This window comes from Siniperca chuatsi, linkage group LG5 (assembly GCF_020085105.1).
Source record: "Siniperca chuatsi isolate FFG_IHB_CAS linkage group LG5, ASM2008510v1, whole genome shotgun sequence".
Lineage (NCBI taxonomy): Eukaryota > Metazoa > Chordata > Actinopteri > Centrarchiformes > Sinipercidae > Siniperca > Siniperca chuatsi.
The window spans coordinates 11,186,911-11,207,283 of record NC_058046.1 but is presented as its reverse complement, the minus strand read 5'-3'; the positions used below and the strand labels follow the sequence as shown (position 1 = coordinate 11,207,283).

The 20,373-nt window shown below is 38.9% G+C and overlaps 1 protein-coding gene across 1 annotated transcript in view; it reads left to right on the top strand.

Moving 5' to 3' along the window:
• LOC122876543 (leucine-rich repeat transmembrane neuronal protein 4) overlaps positions 1-3,631 on the top strand; it is a 40,567-nt gene extending 36,936 nt beyond the window's left edge. The window contains exon 4 of the mRNA XM_044197027.1: positions 3,281-3,631. Within this exon, the coding sequence (XP_044052962.1) occupies positions 3,281-3,499 (219 nt within the window). The 3' untranslated portion in view covers positions 3,500-3,631. The remainder of the gene's footprint in view (positions 1-3,280) is intronic.
• Positions 3,632-20,373: the final 16,742 nt, after the last annotated feature.

The following is a 20,373-nucleotide window of genomic DNA, read 5'->3' as shown; positions in this document are numbered from 1 at the left end:
ATCAGGTAATTTTTTTTAATAGTCCAATACTTTGGACACACCTGCAGAACTGATGACATTCCCATCACCCTCAGCTTAGTTGGGATTTGCATTGTCAAATATTACTGTAGCATGCTAACATGTTAAACTAATATGGTGAATTATTATTATAGCTACCTGCTAGACATCAGCATGTCTATACACTAAATATACCCTCACAGAACTGCTAGCATAACTGTAGACATTTAGGGCTGATTCAGACCAAATCAGGCACTGCGGCAAAAATGCCAGTCCTCCCATTCATTTGAGTGAGAATATTCGGATTAGGCTGTGGCAGTGGGGGCCGCAGGGGAAGCCGGAAAAAAAAAACGCACCGACCTGTGGCGGAAGAGTTGAAACAGAATCAACTTTTGGAGAAACACAACCCGAAGTCACTCTGCGGTGGCCAATCCGGCGATCAGACCGGTCAAACTGCTTTACAGTCAGCCTGAAATATCACTGTCAGGGTGGAGTTCATGGACCAAACTATAATACTCTCACAGTTGTGTCCTTGCTTGGTTTATTTTGTGTAGCTTCTACATCTGTGTGTGGCTTGCAGTCTATGCTGAAAAATAGCGATACCAAGAAGCTTCCTTTGGTTTGTTTGGTTTGTGCCCCTTCATTGATTGAGGCCAGTCCGATAAAGCAGCAGGGTGCCAATGCAGAGGGCTCCAGCTAAAAAACAAGGGGTTGTCCATCTGCAATGCAGCGAGATGTCATCCGGCAAAATGCTGCGGCCAATCACACACATACACCCCTCATAGATTATTTTGTAACTCAAAGGGCGTATTTCTACTATTTACCTCGTGATCATCGCAATAAAAGATAAAATAATTGCCATCGTAATAACTTTTATTATTACAAAACCACTTTGCAGTATTTTGGCGTCCGGTAAGCCTTCAAATTCACGGATCTTGCTCAAACTGGACTTCCTGGATCGTATTTCATTGTCTCAGCGGTATTTGTGTGCATGTGTGTATCTCTACATGTGAATGTGCTTTTTGATTGATAGCCTACAAATCTATGTAAGACATACCAAAAGATTTGCGTACATGCTATTTTGAAAATGAAATGGAAATACATCCACTTCTTGCTTAGAGATGTCACAATGTTACAGCACAAAGTTCAAGCCGAGGCATTATCCCACATGTTGCATCACACTTTACCTCCTGGGTGAGCAGAAAAATGAGTTTGACACTGGCGCAATTTGGAACCTCTGCCGTGTCAATGGTTAAATGTTATGGTTAATGTGTATCAAGTATTTTTTACTTTTTCTTTGAGTCTAAAAAGGTCGAATTCCAAACAATAAATTGCAAACAGAGACAAAAACCTTGACATTGATGTGTTTGCCACAGACTGAACTTAATGATAAAAAATGAGGAGGTACTTGTGTCAGGTTCTTTGAGAAGATTTAAATCAATCTGCACAGTGATGCTAAGCAGAATATACTTTATGTTTGAAGTACAGCAGAAATAACCTGATGCAACAAACACGCAGTCACTCTCGAAGCTTTGCATTGCAGTTATTAACTATTTTACATTCTCTTCTGACTATTTTGAATGACACAAATCCTTCAAAAAACCCAAAATGCTATTTTAGTCCAAAACAAAGACTATGCAATGCCTCATAACTGTTTAAGAGGTCATAAGAAGCTCTCAAGTCTTTTTATGCTGTCTGGACTATTCATACTATTTATAGTGAGGAGACCTATATAATAATAGCACTATACCTTTCTAAAAGGTGTATTTATTTATGTATTCACAGATGTGTAGAGGTACGGCAAAAAAGCCCTTTATTGTCTCAGTAACTGCAGCTCAGTTTATTTTATGGCACCTTTGGATTTCAGCCGGGATAAACTGGCATCGTGGAAGTTAAACAGAGGAGGCAAGAGATGTTGAAGAGGCAAAGGTTGTAAGTGCTCTGCTGTACAGAAATTGTACAGGCTATTGGTTCAACCAGCCAACCGACCAAATCTATATTGACTTCACCACTTACATGTTTGACATTTTCTATTGGAATAATTGAAGAAAACAAGTCCACAATGTAGCCTTTCCCTTTGACAATTTGTACAGAGAACTCCCAGAATCAGTCCCCCCCCCCTCATTTTGCATTCGGAGCATTGGTGTTCATGAATGTTTTATTAAGTCCTCTGAAGTAGTGTGCAAAGTTCAGCTGTTGAATTAGACAATAGAGTGTTTTCAACTAATCTTCCAATTAAAGCACAGAGACAAGGGAGCCAGATCGTTTGTGGAAAGGAAAACACAACCTTTTAAAAGGTGTGATTTTAAATCTAAGGGTTTGAATGGTGACAGCGCTGTGAAACTTGACCTAACCAGATACAGAGAAAACAAAAATCTAAAAGCCAAATCAGCTTTAAGTAAATCCTTTTGTGATCCAATAAAATAATTCAAGACAACATACAGTATTTTACAATAGATGTTTTGCCCACAGCTCATATTACTCTGCTCTGTGATTTTTCAAGCAGGCACTTTGCATACTATAGCTTGCGGTGGGTTTCACAGTTGACTTGGTACAAAGTTCTTCATTCATTCTGCACTTTAGTGAAGTTGAATATGCTGTGTTTGAAAATCCATTGCTTAGAATAAGACTGTTAAAGTTAATGGAAAAATGCAGAATATATGTCTCCATGTGGAGCTGAATTTGGCCATAGTGCATTCAAGTGCTGCATGTGCGCTGCGTAATCTGACTTATATGAATGTTTCTATACACTGTATTATGTTGCTTTGTGCATTTCAAGATGCATGAGTGCATCCATATTGTGCGTGAAAGCATTAACAGACATTAGGATATTGATATCAATATCACACGGGCTATGATGCAACTTTATCCCATTTAATTGATATAATTCAGACCACACTAGCACGTAAAACTGAGAGCGGTCTTTGAATCAGCAAAGTGCTTGTAATGTAATAAGCACTCTCTTCTAAATGGAGCCTTGACTCCATTTAAAAGAGGGCAGAAAATATGTGTGCACTCTTGCTTAAGGCTTTCATCTTGCATATAAATCACTCCAGCTGAAAGTGGGTGTTTGAGCATCACAGATTTCAGGTCTTGGGGCGTGCACTGTATCAGCGGCCAAGGCTGCATTAATGACAAGACTGTGCCAAGACTGCATGAAGTAAATTAAGCCAATTCCAAATATTCTGAGAAAATGTTGAAACTGTTTTTGGCTGATTTAGAAGGTTTACGTGTGGTTCTCTTTTTCTCTCCTTTCCCTTCTCTGCTTTCTGTTTATGTCTAGATACCGCGGCAGCTGAGTGCTCTGACGTTGTACAGGTGTGAGCAGTCGGTTCTGGATTACTGCCATGCCCACCTGTCACTGCACCTCAACGTGGGCATGGAGCCCCCAACTCGGGCGCTGGGAGGTCCGAGGCCAGCCAAGTACCACCCAGACCTAATGGCTGCCCTCCCCTCCGAGCCAGTGCGGCCTTGCCCCCAGACCCACTCCCTCCACCAGTAAGCTGTGCACATTGTGAGGCTCTGTGTCCAAACTACTGTAAGTCTGCTGCACAGAATCAGTGGACCACTCAAGGAAACGCAAGGCTGTGTGGGAGGGAACTGGGACTGGTAAAGAAGCAAAAGAGACAATTAATCTACTGCAGAGCATCCTGGACCCAGGGTAATGAAAATATTTCTCAGTGGAAATAAAGGGGTGCAGTAGTATTGATTAGTGAGCTTCTGACCTACCTGACCCTCAATGTCCTCAATTAGCAAAGGAGGCTGAACAGCAGCATGACTTTCCACGTTCTGCTCTGCCTCTTGAGGAGTATGAGAGAAGTATTAAGGATAATATTTTAATGATTTGTTAATCTTATTAAACCTATTTTCTTGACTTCTCCTCATCTGGGCACCTCTCTGCTGCGTCAGGTAAAGTAATCAAATGCAAAATGCTATAAACCGAGCAGGGAAACAGCATGATAAGCAATTGAGTAGCAGAACAAATGAAAGATCAGCCAAGCTAAAAGGTTTTCTGCTGCTTTTTCTGATCACGCTGTCAGACAGAGGTCTCTCACTAACTGAAGTCCCTGTAGCGTTTTTCATGTCAAAAAATGAGCCACCCAAATGAAATTACCCAAGACAAGAGAAACAAGTCAGAAAAGAACGGACAGTAATTGTCATATAAAATGTACAGCCTACACATCTTGCCGGCAGTAAGTATAATTTACATGGTGACTTTTGATTTCCTGAATGATTTGTGATGTCATCACATGATAATTTATTTAATCGAGCCGAGAAATAAACAGATAAAAAATAAACAGCAAGTACAGATCTTGGTCCACTGGGACGTTCAGATATTTTCTTTTCATCATCCATTTAAATCACTCTTATAGTTAATGGTTTTTTGTTTTTAAAATGTGTTCTTCAACCAATTATCTGATTGTGCACTCATATATCTACATGTGTGTGCTTTTTACAAGATGTTACATTATAATATATGGTAAATAAACTGTGGTAAATGACCAGTAACAGTGTCATTCATCAAGATCAGTGGTATCAACCCAAACAACTGTCTGCTGTATTTAGACAGCTGCGTAAGTGGCTGAGACTGAAGAGCACAGCGCTGAAGGCAAGACTGATTAATAATGATATGTGTCTGGGTTTTGACTTAGTGATCAAGACCCTGATGGTAACTTTCACTTGCTTTTTTCTCCTCCTGTGAATATGTGTGACCGTGATCTGAAGTAATACAGTATACTCAACTTTCTCAACTCGGCTCATGGACTTTTATGTTGCTTCCAGGAAAGGAAAACTTGTGTACAAAACAATACCCAATTAAGGTCCTGGATATTAATAGACAGCAGCTCCATGTTCTTCACACACTAATAGTATGCTATGAAAATAGTGAAAGCTAAATGTGATATAATTGGAACATTTGTCAGCTGTGAAGTGACCGCTAGTTAAACCAGTCCCCTGAACAGCAATTGTCCAATCATAGTATAGTTTAGCAACCATAAATAGGCGCAGCTTTGGATTTCTCCATATGTTGAAGCTGTAAGAATGATACTCTGCATTTAAAGAGTTGGGGGGGGGGTATTTTTATAGGTGTAAGAACTGGATTAAACTGTGTTTGCCTGCTCTAATGTAAGCTGCAAATGTTAGCATGTCCGGCTAACTAGTTTACTACCTACAGTATAACCCAGCGTTATTTCCGAGACCAAGGAGCATTTCATTAGTTAATTACATTTTGTGGGGTTTCAGGTTACGTTAGACAAAAAGCCCCCTTCACTAGCACATCCACTGTGTAGTACGTCCCTACTGCATGGCAGCCGATACTGGATACTAATAAATCAGAGTGTAGGGTAATGTTAGCAGCTCCTGTTCTACTGTGGGATTTGGGGACGTTTATACTCCAGCAACCCCTGCCAAATTTGTTACAGTAGATAACGTTATGTTCAGAAAACATACCGTTTAGTCCTCATCTGAAATCCCTTTTCTCTTGTAATGTTAAAAGTGAAACATATTGTTCAAAAAATACAAACAATGAAGCATAAATTTAACCTCTGTCTTGCTTGTCCAGGTGTGGAAGCTAAGGCCAAGCAGGGTTATGTAAGAAATAAAAAAAGGAAAAATCAGACTTGCGTCATACTTAGTACATAATACCTAGTATACCTAAGATTAGGACCAATTAGTTCTACACTGCAATACAAGAACAATGCTGTTTCTTTATTTCCGTCTTCTACAATGATTATCAGCTGGTGAGGATGCTGAATTTTTGCCTGGGACATGCAGCTTTAGCCTTTTAGTCTTTTAGCATGATATCATGTAGGCTATGTAGCCATCAAATTCATATTTAAGATATTTCTAAATTTTTTTAAAGTTAGTTGGAAACATTAAAGTCAGCCAGAGACAGCACTTTCAACCAATTCATGGAGCAAATGTTTAATTTTGCTAGCTTATGTAGCTAGCCAGCAACAGTCACCGGCTAGAAATGAGAAGCTTATTTTGTGTGTCACTGTTTGACAACTGATTCAAAAATGTGGTAAATTGTCCTTGGTATTATTGTAAACTGCTGTGCGAGAACAGACAGTTTTGTTAATCAAACAGAATGCTTTTGAACACGTGACATAACAAATTAAATTGTCTATAGAAAAAGTATTCTATGTTTTTTATAGAAAAAAAATGTTATTTTCCTTGTATATTCTTGTTTTGTTTTGTGTTTTTGGGGGGAGGGCATAATAATGTCCAGGGATGTACAATATTCATGATATACGTATTTCCAGATCATTATCAAAACTGTGTCCATCTCCAGTCATCCAGTAAACTGTAATCGGAATTTTTTTTCAACCTGATTGTATAAAATCAGTCTGTGACATCATAATCACAAATGAATAACGCATTGATTGTGTACAGCTGCAAACTTGTATGTCACATTTTCAGTGACTCCTCAATTACAGACATTTTGTCAATGCTCCTCCTGGTGTTCCTCTGTAAAAAGAAAAAAAGGCACTGCAGAAGATATATCTGCTTATGACAACACGTTGACACATGACAGATTCACGCTGCTGGAGGATTTACTGCTCTGTAGCCGCACACATGAAACAGTTTAACAGCACTGATAGATTGCATATACTGCACCTACTTCGAGTGTTCAGAAGAGCCTTTGCTGATAGAAACAGGACAGGGAAGAGCAGCAGATGCAACAGAATAGCATTCAGACTTACAGTATGTGTTCACATGCATTTACACTAACAGGCTGATGACTCATTCAGTCGATAACTTCTGGAGCAGTTCTGTCTCTACAACTTTACCCACAAACTAGGAAAATAATTATCACCCACAGCACGTCTTAAATCAACTGTGTGACTCATAGAAACACAGAGAAGAACAAGACATTTTCCAGTCTGGAGTTTGCCTAAACCAGGAGGGTTGCTCGATGATTTTATGGGTCACAAGTTGATTTTGGGATACGGAAAAACTTTTCTAATCGAGAAATGCTGTCATCTGAAGCCTTGAAATGATTCAACCTATAATAAAGAATCAACTGAAAAACAAATACACAACTCTTAAGAATTTTGTGCATGAACATTAATGTTTGAGGGTCACTGGGGAAAATCATGTCCAAGCCTGCACGGTGAAGGAACAACAAGCTCTTTGCTTCTTGTGGAAGCTGAATGACTGTTATTTATATCCAATTCTATCATAGGCTTAATTTTCAGAAATGAAAAGTGTCAAGGTAATGGCAAGAGATGTTTTTTGTTTTTTTATTCACTTGACATGTTATCTATTTGGACAATATATTGGTCTTCCTGACAATCTGTTGGCACTTTCTTGGAAAGCAGACACAAGCTATTTTCTCCCTCTTCGGAGCTGTCAAAGTAAGCCAGACAATGTAACACTTTATATCATGTGGGCTTAAAATCCTCTCATCCCTCATTCTGTTCCATTGATTTCATCCAGTGATCTTATTTCTGTGGGATTCAGGACGTCATCGAGAGAGCTCTCTACATTCACAAGACTCATAAAAGCACAATAAACTAAAGGGTAGAGAAAGTACAAAAAGTCATGTTAGCTTCTTCATTTTATGTACATTTTGCACTTCTTTCCAAACGCCTTTGTGATTCAAATACAGTAACTCAGTACACTTGTTTACTTAAATGATGTAAAATCCAATAAAATCGAGCCAGATGTTTTTGCTCTTGGCACAGTCTAACCTTTATCCCTCTCATGGATGCAGAGCGGTTGGCATAACACAAAACACATGGGAATAGTTACCTTTTAAAACTCTACTCAAACTTGCAGGGTGAAAGGTATATACGCTTTCATGTTCGGCTGCACTTCAGGCAGTGGTGTATTTATCTGGAAACATGCGCTTTTGTCTCACCCTGGAGTTTATGGTGTATTTGAAGTATTTCGATTTAAGGTCAAGCTCAAGTTTCTGTCTGTCTTCGTCCGCTTGCACGTTGCCCTGTCATTTCAGAGTTGTGTTGCAACTGCTGCCGGGCAGGGCAGCTGTGAAAGCTCTTGATTTCCCCGGGGAGTTACACTGCTGCTATGCCCACACTTTGAGATTACCTTTACCATCTCACAAGCTCATGGCACTGTGCGCTATGTGCCGCTAGTTTATTTTTAAACTCTTGAATCACAAGGCAATCGACTACTTTCCTAATACATTTCAGGGTCAAAGGTAGCCACTGTTTAATGCCGCTTCCAATGACTCATAACTCTGTCTCGTTTTAAGTTGCTTTAATCAGGGATGCTTTTAAAGTGAAAAATTCTGCTCCCACATTCATATTCATACTACATAATCCTCCATTTTACAAATTATACTATCTTAGAGTAGGCCATTATTTTGCCATGTGATAGGAAGGGACACCTATCCCTGTATGACCCAGTAATCTACTCACCAGTCTCATTGTTTAGGGACTGTATAAAAATGATTGGGGTGGTGAGGGGGCTGAACCGTATGTTTCACTTAGTAAAAAAGCAAGGCCCTCCACAGAGTTATTAACTTTTTTTCTGTATACATTTAGGATGAAAAAAAATTTAAGATTCTCCCCTACTTTCCCAAAAAAGTCAAAATAAAATACAATACCCTCACCCTTTTTTCTAACCCCTCCCCCCTACCCATTGTCATCTGGTTATGCAGAAACAAAATCCTAATAAAAAATACATCTTCATCATCACTTGAAATAATAATATGCAATTCACGTGGGGATGTCAGCATTATTAGATGAAGGTTTAATATCTAAATCCAATATGCAACATAGGCTTTTCCTTGATTCCACAGATTTCCTGTACAGAACGGGGCTTCAACAAAACACAATTGGGAAAAGACATGTCGATGCACTAAAAACAGGGTTAATGCAGGATGATGCTTTAGTGAAAGCACATTTGGTAGCAGTGGTGAAAGGAAATTTGTGGCTTCCTTTGAAAAAAAATGTCAGTAAACAATGACATTAAGTTTAAAAATCTCGGGCTGTATCCACAGCCGTTTCAGCCACTGTCTGTGCTCTCATAGCTGAGACCTGAAAGCCAGGATAATGCATTGTCAATTGCTGCTATTTAAATAGTTTCAGAATCCATCTCCCACAATGCCACATTCAGTGTTGAAAATTCTAATCAATTATGGTAAATAAAGCCATAGTTAAGCCGTTATTGTGCTCTGTGGTTTGTATTAAAGGCTAAACGCCACTCTCTTAACCAGACACACACTTCAGGATTATAGTTGCAGTATGTGCTATGTAATGTGAAAATGCTCCATCAACCCCATCACATAAATGTAGTTAATCTAGTCACATTTAGCTGCAGTGAAAGGCATGAAAGGCAAATGGGTCGGCTTGTTTCAGGGATTTCTACTAAATACATTCCTTACCAGCGGCCTCTATGCCGACTCACAGATACTACTTAAAATAGGAGTTGAATGACTTTGTTAAACTGGTAAATTAGGAAGAAGGTCAATGATATCCATGTTATATCTAGCCCCATGATGCCTTGCGTGAATTATGAGCGTGACTTCCAGTTATCGTCTGCGGGAGTTAGCGGTAGCCTATGCTACAGGTATTTTCCTTTTTTTTTTAGTTTTTTTGTGAAATAAATGATGGGGTAACACAGTCTGCCACACCTTAATCATTATAATATGATCACAACTCTGCCTTTTACTGTTAACGGATCAGAGGACAACCTGAAGACGTGGCCTCGGATTACGTATTGGTATGTATTAGCTACTTGATTGATTCTGTGGCTACCGATGATGAAGCAATGAAGAATCGGAAAAGCATTGAGGCTTATCAGTACTTCCATCGTAATAAGATCGGGAACGTGGAAGACCATCTTGTCTATCTAAAGGCAGACATAGAGCCAAGTTATTAAGTTTAGCTTGATTGTTAGCGCAGCTGCAACCAGCTCAACTTGTCCCTTAACTCCAAAACCTTTTAGCTAACTCTAAGCTAGTTTGTTACTACTGTCTGAGGCCACTTCTTCAGGTCGTCCTCCTGCCCTTTGGTACTAGAAGACAGAGGTATGCTCACATTATCCCATTTAAGGTTTGACAGGTTGGGTTCCCCCATCATTTATTTCCCAAAAAGCTACAGTAGGCTATAAGAAAAGGGAAGACACCTGACGATGAGTGAAAGTACCCGGAAGTCACTCCCATAATTCAGTTATCATGGGGCAAGGAATAACGTGGATAGACATTCAACTGCTGTAAATGTAAATATACCTGTATCAACCATTATTGTTTCTATTAAATGTTTAATTAGTGTTGTACATGTCTTTATGGGTTTCTATAACTATATTGTTCCTCAAGGTGTGATCTTTCTGGGTAGTCTCTCTTGCATAGTAATTATATTGGTCACCACGCGCTGCTCATTGCACAGATTGGTATTTGTACTGAAGAGAAAGGTTGCTAGGCAATCCATTGAGATCTAAGAAAAGGTCTGTATGAGATGTGGCGAAGACAGAGAGCTGGCAGTTGCTGGGTAAATTGCAAGTAGACAATCAAAGTCATATCACACTGAGCTGGGAAGCAGAATGAGAGGAGCAAGCTGCTGAATGATGCTGTTTACCTCCTGTCCTCATACGCAGCAGCAAGTGGTTGATAGCAACAGGCGCCATGAACAATTAAGTACACTCCATAAATTAGTTAGTGATTGATTATTTTATTTTGAAAAAAAAGAGAAAAGCCTACATTCATCACACTCTATCCATTCAGGATATTACATGCTTATACCCGTGACTGACATAGTTAGAAAAGCTTAGGATGTGGCTTTGAGCAAACTGCTTTGATTTTGAGTGGGACAAGTGAAGGAGGTGGCATAATTGGGTTCACACTCTGTGGAGACCAAGTGACTCCCAACCCCCCTCTCTGTTTTAAAAAAAAAATACCCAGAATAAATAATGGGCTGTTGATGAAACAGCACAAATGTCTTACACCCGACCAAGTTCACCTACTGACATGGCACAACGGGGCAGATTGAATTTAACTGTCTTTCAACTTAATACACAGGTGTGGCTGTGTGCCCTGCGGAGTGTGGGGGGATTTATGACTGGGAAGACTGTAGCTGTCATGTCCCTGCAGCAGCACCACCACTGCTCAGCATCTCTGCCAAGGCGCAGTTTACTCTGCCAGCACTGCCCTTGCATCCCAATGAGCTGCATGCAGGAAACAGCTAATGTTACAGCCTCTCATCATGTATCCAGGGATATGAGCTCAATTAACTCAACATAAGCACTGTCAATGGGGATCAAAACAGATACAGGCCTCATATTCAGCTGTGTCCATAATTACAGTTTATGTAACAAACTAAGAGCCACAAAAATCAGTGCTGGATCAGTGTGATTGATAGCTTTGATGTTGAATTTCTTTGTTTCACACTTCTCATTTTTGCCTGTAATCAATCTTTTAGTGTCTGTATGTACCAGTTGGGGCATTAGGGGTGATCTCTGGAGCCAAGAATAAAACCAGAGGATGCTCCATCAATTTTAGCTTGCTACAATGATTTACATCTCCCAAGGCAATTCATGACTTGCGGAAATCCAGCATTTTCCCCCTATTTTTCCACATGGCTGGGATCGATCATGGCAGATCTAATCAAGAACTTCAAGAAAGGCTATTGGAAGGATCTCCTCTGATCACGTTTAATCAGTGAGCTGGTATGTTTAATCAAAAATGAATTAGAATACTGAACCTGGTGAAGTTACATGAAGATCTGTTGCTATCAGAGCGCGTATTGATGAGGGTCAGATGAGCTTCAGCACGAGAGGCTCTTTGCAACTGGCAGCGTTTCACTCATGAGTTGTCTTTTTGGGTTACACACAAAGACCTGGCAGGAGGGAAATCCAGTATAGAGATCTGGGCTGGGTGCACACCACTCATGTCTCTGTGATCAGAAGCATTTTTAGCTGGTCTATGTAATGCTTTGGTCCCTTTGAAACCAGATCCATTTTTAAGTTCTTTGTGTATTCATAACAGGTTGATGACACATTTCATAACTCATTCAGAAATAAATAATGGATTTTTCAACTACTGGACTTGGCTCTTGTTGCAAGTTCATTTTACTGTCACATGTTAACATTATCTAACTGGCAGCATAACAAGGTTCAGAATAAATGTAGAAAATAATACATTTGGAAATAAAGCTATTAGAAATGTATTAAGCAACCAAAATGCATTGTATTTACGTTACCACTCTTGTAATACAAAATTGTAATGAAGCTGTTACACACAACTATTGTTCTTGTATAAATGTGTCATTAGCCTGCAATGAATATGTTAAACACTGTATGTGTATGTGTAGCCAGAATCCCAATATAATATTTTTCCATTTGAGGATATGAGGCTGTTTTTCTCCCCATTCTCCTGTTATTATTACATTTACTCAGTAAATTAATCTACAGCTAATCTCATGTTTCTCTATTATGTTGACAAGAGTCGCACAATTAATTTAGAATCATTTAAATAAATAAAAAGGATTGTAAACGAGCAAATGCGGCTGGATGCTTTTAATTGATGTTAAGTCTAGTCATTACAGCTATTGGTTCATATTTTTACAGCACCATCCAAGGAATACAAATGTTGTGATGTACTGTGGAATAGAAATTAGCCTTCCTTAAAGAGACTGTTTAATAGTTGTTTGTTTTCTGTCTTTTGGAGTCTTTAAATGCTCGAGCATGCTGTTTGTGTGTAAAGCCGAGGGGCATCGTGTGTACTGCAATGAACTGATTTATATAATTGTTTGCCTCACAGCAGCCACAAATATCTCCCATATTACAGGGGAGCTGGAGACTGTTGACTGGTGCATCGGTGCTGCAAAATGATAAATTATATCAAGAGCAGCCAAGTGAAATCGCTCACACATATACAGGACACAGGAACGCAGACACTTAAATTCTTGCACACATCTGTACATACAGGACTTAAGGAATGCAAAATTAATTTCCCAAAAGAGCTCTATATAAATGTGGCCAGAACAATTGTGGTGAGCCATATATTGGTGTTGTTCCATAGTGAAAAAGAAAGAGACAGCACATCTGTTTTACTTCATCCCTCTTTCAGAGGTTTCTGTGCTGCTGTATGTAAAATGTAGAAATATGGACACTGTCATTGTGTCCCAATTCCATACTACATACTAACTGTATGTATACAGTATACACTGCATTCTAATTGTCTTAGTATACTGTTTGTTGCTGTTAGTATACAAATAAATCAACATACTTAACTGTTTCAACAGGAAATTATACAATACGCATATGCCAAACTGCAACTTCAGAAAGACACAATTAAACTTCACAAATAGAAAGTAAAATATTTTCCCCAGCACACTCAAGTGTGTGTCAAGAGTTTTTTAGTATGCATCCTGACTTAATGGTCACTTTTCCAGTGTGAACACACTACATACCCAGAGCCTGATTAGATGTAGTATGTGGTGTGGATTTGCAACACAACTGTGACTGGGTTTTGGTTTTGGCATCACCACACTTGGGATTAATTGAGATGAAGCATTAATCTTTAAACTGGGATTTGGTTTTGCACTCATTTTCCCATGTTATTGAAAGATTAAAATGGAATAATCAGTGACATTTTTGTATACTTAATGTATGTTTTACAACATATATACATGTAGTTGATGCTTAATTGATAGACCTAATGCAACAAGTAATAATTAATTAGGTGTATGTTATTAGTTATTAGTGCCCACTCGAAGAGCAAGCTTGAGCAGCAGTAGTCACCGTGGCTGAACAGACAAATTAAAGAGCGCCACCTACAGAAACCCAAACTTGACAAGAGATCTCTGGCTCTGCAGTGGATAAACACCACAGGAGTCAGATTCAAAGATGTTGCTAAATCTCAAGGATTACCACTGTGTGTTCATACCAAACCCAATAACTGTGAAATGCTTTGATGTTTGCTCAGGTGGCTCTTAAAACAATGTGCTCCTCTCATACTAGTTGGTTTTCTCTGCCAGTGTGCAGCTGAAAAGTTGGCTATTTAATTGAACTTTTGCAAGATTTCGAAACATTTTCAGAAATAGGAATACAAAATCAAATATTTTATCTGAAAGTACTTTATGCATGAGGATATTAAGATGCTTTTTCAAAACAAATTTTAATAATGCAAGATGTTCACTCAACAAATGCAGCTATTTCCTATTTTGACACACATCAGTGTCTAGCAGGGATGGCATGGTGCGCAAAAAAACATAATAAAATTTCACAGCTGTTAAGTGCATGTCCACATTGTTGGACTGAGGCATGAATGAAGACAAATGCATTCTTCCCTGTCAGAGGAAGAAAATCTAAATTGTCAGTCCTTTTTGAGTGCTGTTATGTTGTATTATCTCATATCTATTGAAAATGCTCCTACACAAGCTACACAGAACCTCTCACACCTGTCAGTTCCAGAGATCACCCACACAATGTCTACATTTGTCTGTCTGCCCTGAGTAACAGCTCATCAGCTACCAGGCTCTGTGGACAACTACTACACCTCACATACACACAGATTCACCGCCTCCACTGCCACCCAGACCTGTGCACATCCATCATAATTATGCACAGCAAGAATTCAAATAGCTCTTCGTACTTCAGAGCAGAGGAACGTTGCACCAATTTTCCTCCACATTATACAGCACAAACAAAACAAGGACCATAAAAATCTATTTTGGTTATTTTTGTTTACTGACTATGACATTGGAAATGCTTCAGTTAATTCATCAGAAATCTGAAAAAAAAATCTATTTGTGCTTCCTGTGGTTCCTTTATCTGCCTTCTAAGCATCATATGAAGACGTTTCTGCACAGCAATACCAGGAATACCTGGAGGCCATATTGAGTTACTATGCAAACCCATCTCCACCATGTTTCTATCATAACCTGTGTGGGTTATGTCACCTTTTCTGTGACATTTTTCACTCATCTAAAGAACGCCTTCAAGCTGTGCTTCCCTGCCTGTGTCTTATCCTCTTTCTCAATTGCATCTGAGTTGACCTATGGGCTGTATACATAAATCTCCACCAGTGCCAAGCAGGCTTGTGTGGCCTCTCACAAGGTGTATGTTATTGGGGTAAAAGGTAAAGACAATGGAGACAGATAAAGAAAAAGAGAGACTTAGAGGAAGAAATGGTGGACCAGCATTGCTTTGCAGAAAAACTGGCTGCGCTCTCCACACTGAAGTCAGCAAGTCTGTTTTTGTTGAACAATTTCATTTCTTTCAGAATCCATTTACTTAATTATATCCCCTTGCAGTAATATCATTCAGAATTAAACTTATTTGATTTACAGGCTTCACAGACCACCATCTCCAGTTGTTTCAGGACCCATCAGGTTTGTGTGTGGTTGTCCATGTGTCCTCTTTCTATTTTATGTGTGTTGTACATGGCCTTGAATATACAGCACTGTTTAGTGCAGGGGATAACAGGATCAGTCTAGTGTAGGCTAAATACAGCTCTGTAAAATTAAATCAACTTGAATTGTGCTGTTTATGTGCAGAGTTTGGCCACTGCGACTACAGTTCTGTCTTCAAGTCTTAGGGTGACATATTTGGTCATGGGCTTCACGCAAAACACCCAGTGATGAAAAAGAAGGGGGAAAAAAGATGGGATTATTTTTCTTGAAGATGGGATTATTCTCTTTAATTTACTGCTAATCCATGTTTAATATTTCTTTCAAGTGTTGCACGAGATGCAAGATTCAATAATCAAGAACGTGATTGTTTCCATTTAGGCCAGGTCATTTGCTTCTATGCTGCAGTAAGTCTATATATGATAAAGGAAAAAGCGCACTTGATGTCACCTTAGGGACAGGGAGGGAAGGGAAGATGAGAATCGTAAACGCGAATCACAAATCATAAAGTTTTAACTCCTTGAAAGTGGAAGGTTGGATGAAACTCGTGGGAGATTAAGTGAGATTAAAAATGCTTAATACCTGGCAGCTCATCATTGGGCAGCTTTCCATGAAGCAGTGACACGAAAGGTGACTTTGACATAAAGAGTAACACTGTGGATGACACTCTGTCATGTGGAAGCAGGGCTTTTTCCCCCCAATTTCAGTGCAACAACGTCTAAAAAGCTGCAAAAGCTGTGGACATTGGGCTGTTTTTGTATGTAAACATGGATCCTAAAATCTTTGTTGATATATTATTTGGTTTATGAGAGCAGCTGTGTCCACAATCTGTGATGTAATCTTTCAGTATTTTAAAAGATACTGTATGGCCAGTACATCATATTGTGCATATTTTAGGCTCCTATTATTAACACCACTGGAGTCACACATAAAATTGTATTTATTAAAGCAGCAATCACATATGTGAACCAAGACCCTTTATTTTTGGTTCTTTTATAAATATCTATTGAAACCTATAATACCAGCTATACATTAAAAGTGTCACTGAGCACAGTGGGTTGCACAGTACTTCCACACACTGTAAATGTTGGCTCTATATCTTAAAGTTTCATTGACTTGGGCGCAGCCAGTCCATGTTCAATTTCCCCCCACAGTAATGTTCCCCTGAATAAAATGGGTCTGTGAAATTGAGAATATAGGAAACCATTTTGGAGAGATAAAATTATTTTGGTACAGTGAGAGCAAAGTGTATATCCTCTTCTAAGTGATTTCAGGGGTGCAAAAATCAATAGCTCTCTAGTTGCATTTCAGCCAAGTTGATGGAGGTGGTTGAGTATAGGTGCAAAGATAGATCAAGTTGGAAATCAATCAAATCCAAAACATTCCATTTGAGAGGCAAGAAATGTAGGACACTGAAGTGAGCAGGAGTCAATTTTGGAACTCTAAAGGTTCGGTCATGTTGGAAAAGCATACACCACCTTGTCTAGGAGGATAGGGAGGTTCATTTTGAAATGTCACAGGTTAAATTACTGAAAACTGTAAGCATGTTCCCCAGTTGTTTCCTAAAACTCAACAAAATGATCTGTTATCTAAATCTAATCTTTGGAATACTTCCCCGTAGAGTAATAAAATTAAAGCATTTTCAAGACAGTAATACATTTAATCTATCTTAATCTACTTAACTGGTGGTGTAGGTATTACAGTGCTTGAAGAGTATGTAATTTAACATCCCCAGCACTTAAAGTGGAAATGGAAGAATGTTTCCTTTTTTTTAATTTCAGCCTCAAGTGACAGATTTCTTTCCTCTCGTGTTTTTTTCCTTTGTTTTGATGTATTTCAGCCAAGAATATTGCCTTACACTGTTGACTTCCTTTATCACTGGACGTGACCTTTTGGTGGGTGGAGAAAAAGACCAACACTTACCTGTGAAATGTCACAATACTATCCTGGATGTCTTTGTAATTGTGTTTTGGGGAAAACAAACAAATAAACAAAAAAAAGAATAGTGTGTCGAGCAGAGGTGGCAACTTGCAGGGTGACGTGAAGTCGTTTCGTGTGTGTTCATGTGCATTGACTTGACAGCACACTTTCTGTTAATACCTGAAATATACTAGTATATTTGTTTTGACCCAAACATACATTCAAATTTGAACATTTTATATTTTAAAACAGATTTTGTGGAAATTACATTCTTCTAGTCAGAGCTGCAGCATCATGCAAGATCTATATTTGTGTCTTCTTCATGTAATCCTTACTGCACGGCTCTTTGTTTTACAGGACACTGTAAACCTTTAAACACCAGCAACAAAAGACTTTCAGTTCTCTGTTGGGTTTTGAAAAAACAGTGCCGTTTCATGGCTGGATTCACGGAGGATCTTTTGCGATAAATCATAGGATGTCATTGAAATAAACACTGAAGAGAAGAGGCAAGGTTTTTAAATTGATGCGTTAATTGATGCTTTTGTCACAAAAATTTCACACAATTTGATTTATAAGATACCCCTTTTTGGAAATGAAAAATATAATGATTGTAGTGGGTGTTTGTAAGGTTTTCTTAAACTTTAGAAACTACTGGAAGAAATCTGACAGTGTTTTGTGACCCCCGTGCCAGATGTCAGGCTCCACCACTTAGCTCCCGAGGTCAGAGAAATTGAGCAGGTATGTACATGACAAGTACGAATAGCTGTTTGTGTGAGTAGCCATAATTGTGCCGATAGGAACCATTACCTGTCCTTCCCAGGTGAGATTATCAAGTCAATGGTCTTGAACTAATGACCAGAACATTGAGCCCAGACATTAAAGAGCTGCTCGGTTCCAGAGTGGCAGAAAGGAAATCTGTCTGAGCTGAAGCACCAATCAGCCTTTTCTACAGCTTCTGGTAGGAAACTTATGGCCAAATTAATGTAATTTGTAACACCAGAGAGTGAAGAGCCAGTCCCTCATCCGAAGAATAATGATTCAAAGTTCCACTTTGAATCATTTGATTAAATATTGCTATTGAAAGAATCTCTCTAATAGGTACTAGGTACTAATTGATATTCACTGAAATTTTTCTGCTTCCTAAAAGTTTAAGCATAAAGGATATTTCAAAGATCAAATGTTGATAGAAAGAAAGACATCAAAATGTGATTCTAGGGAAATCCAATACAATGACAAATGCCATGATTTAGAGCGAACAACGATACAGCAAGTAATGTAACTAACGTTAGCTAGGTTGTGGGTTAGCAAACTGTCGCTACAGTTGCTGCTGCGAAGCTAACAGCCAGAGAGGACGAGACGTTTCCCAGAGCCAGCATACCAGCTCCAGACAGCGATACTCACAACTCTCCTGCTACTATAGCTAACATCACAACAACAGCATATCTTGGCAAACTAGAAAGTAAGCTGAATGTCCGTGGGCAAGTCATTTAACGTTACCTGACACACAAATCATGGCTGGAATGGTTGGAATAGTGTTGTGTGGCTCCGTTTATTTCTCATTTACAGAGCCAGGGCTGTGTACAAACACCAGATTTTTTTCAGCGTATACACCGACAGCTAGCGGACCGTGAAAAGATATTCGCTTAATTTGACAAAACGACATGTATTGGGATAAGAATCGCATACCTCACCTTTAAAGCAGCTCTATTCAATATAAAACGACTATGTATATGTGAAACAGGCCACTCCCAGCACTAAACTCCACAGAGAATTATCATCCACTTTGCAGTTCCCTTCAACTCTATGAAACATTTTAGCGGCGACCTCCGGGGCTGAAAAATGAAAACAATGCGAAAGTGCCTTAAACCCACATTTTTTCTAATGATCAGCCGGGGGGCAACTCCACTGGTTGCAAAAAGAAGTCTGATTGTATATAAGTCTATGAGAAAATTACTTCTCACTTGATTGATTACTTAAGTAAACTTTTTCCTAATGAGTTTATGGTCTCAATTGTTAGTTTCAAGTCTTCTTCAATACAGTATGATGTTCATTTTGTAAATTATGGTCACATACAGTGACAATAACATTTTGGTCACCTTGCTAACCTAGGTAGCGCTAGCGTTAGCTGATAATTTATGTTCATTTCCGGTCACTGGTTGCAAAAAACCAAGATGGCAACGGCCAAAATACCAAACTCAAGGCTTCAAAACAGTAGTCCACAAACCAATGAAGGATGTCACGATGACTATGTCCAGTTCTTTTATACAGTCTATGGTCTTAAGATAATAGTTTTGGTTACACAGTCCGCAACTTTTTTTGTTCTGTCTCACAGCTCCCATCAGTGTTGTTTCCAGGCGCAGTGGGCAGCTGTCAGCAAAAAAGGTCGAAAAACCAACCTATACACTATCTGCCCAGCACCAAATGACAAGTAGACAAAGTTGGCAGCTAGCTGGTGAACATAGTGGAGCATTTAGCCACTAATGAGCCAGATATTTACCTCAGGGATAAAAAGAAAGTAAATATTGCACTTACATTCGCCAGGTGGATTGAAACATGACTCCAAATTAATGCCAATGTTGCTCCATGTCTGCTGGATGTGTAAGTAGACAACTGTTTGCTAACACGTTAGCCATATCAAGTTTATAATGTGATCATATGCAAATGTTGTTTTCCCAGCTAATTGGGCTGCCCTTAACTAAAAAAAAACATTAATTAATCCAGGTATATAATAATATAAAATAAATAAAAAGTTTTAATGTAAAGCTATGTGCCACTTAATTTGTGAACATGGGAAAAAGGTAGTTAGCGAATTCACAGTACAACCAAATTGCTAATATGTCTAATGTCAACCCCTATTTAGAAGTCTGCCATCAAAAAATCTGAAAACAGTACATGCTAAAACCTTCTCCACCAAAACTTATAGTATACTGATTTGGTTGGTTAGCATTTTTATCTTATCTTCCATAAATTACATAATCTTAAAGTATTCTTGTAGATTAAAAAAACAGGATGCAAGGCTTGTTTTTTGTGGTAACTTTTAAACAAAGCCATCATCCCAGCTGCCTGGTTTTATGTTGGAGTCCTAGACTAGATTAGATGGATGATCAGAATGCTACAAAAGAGCAGCTTTTGTATC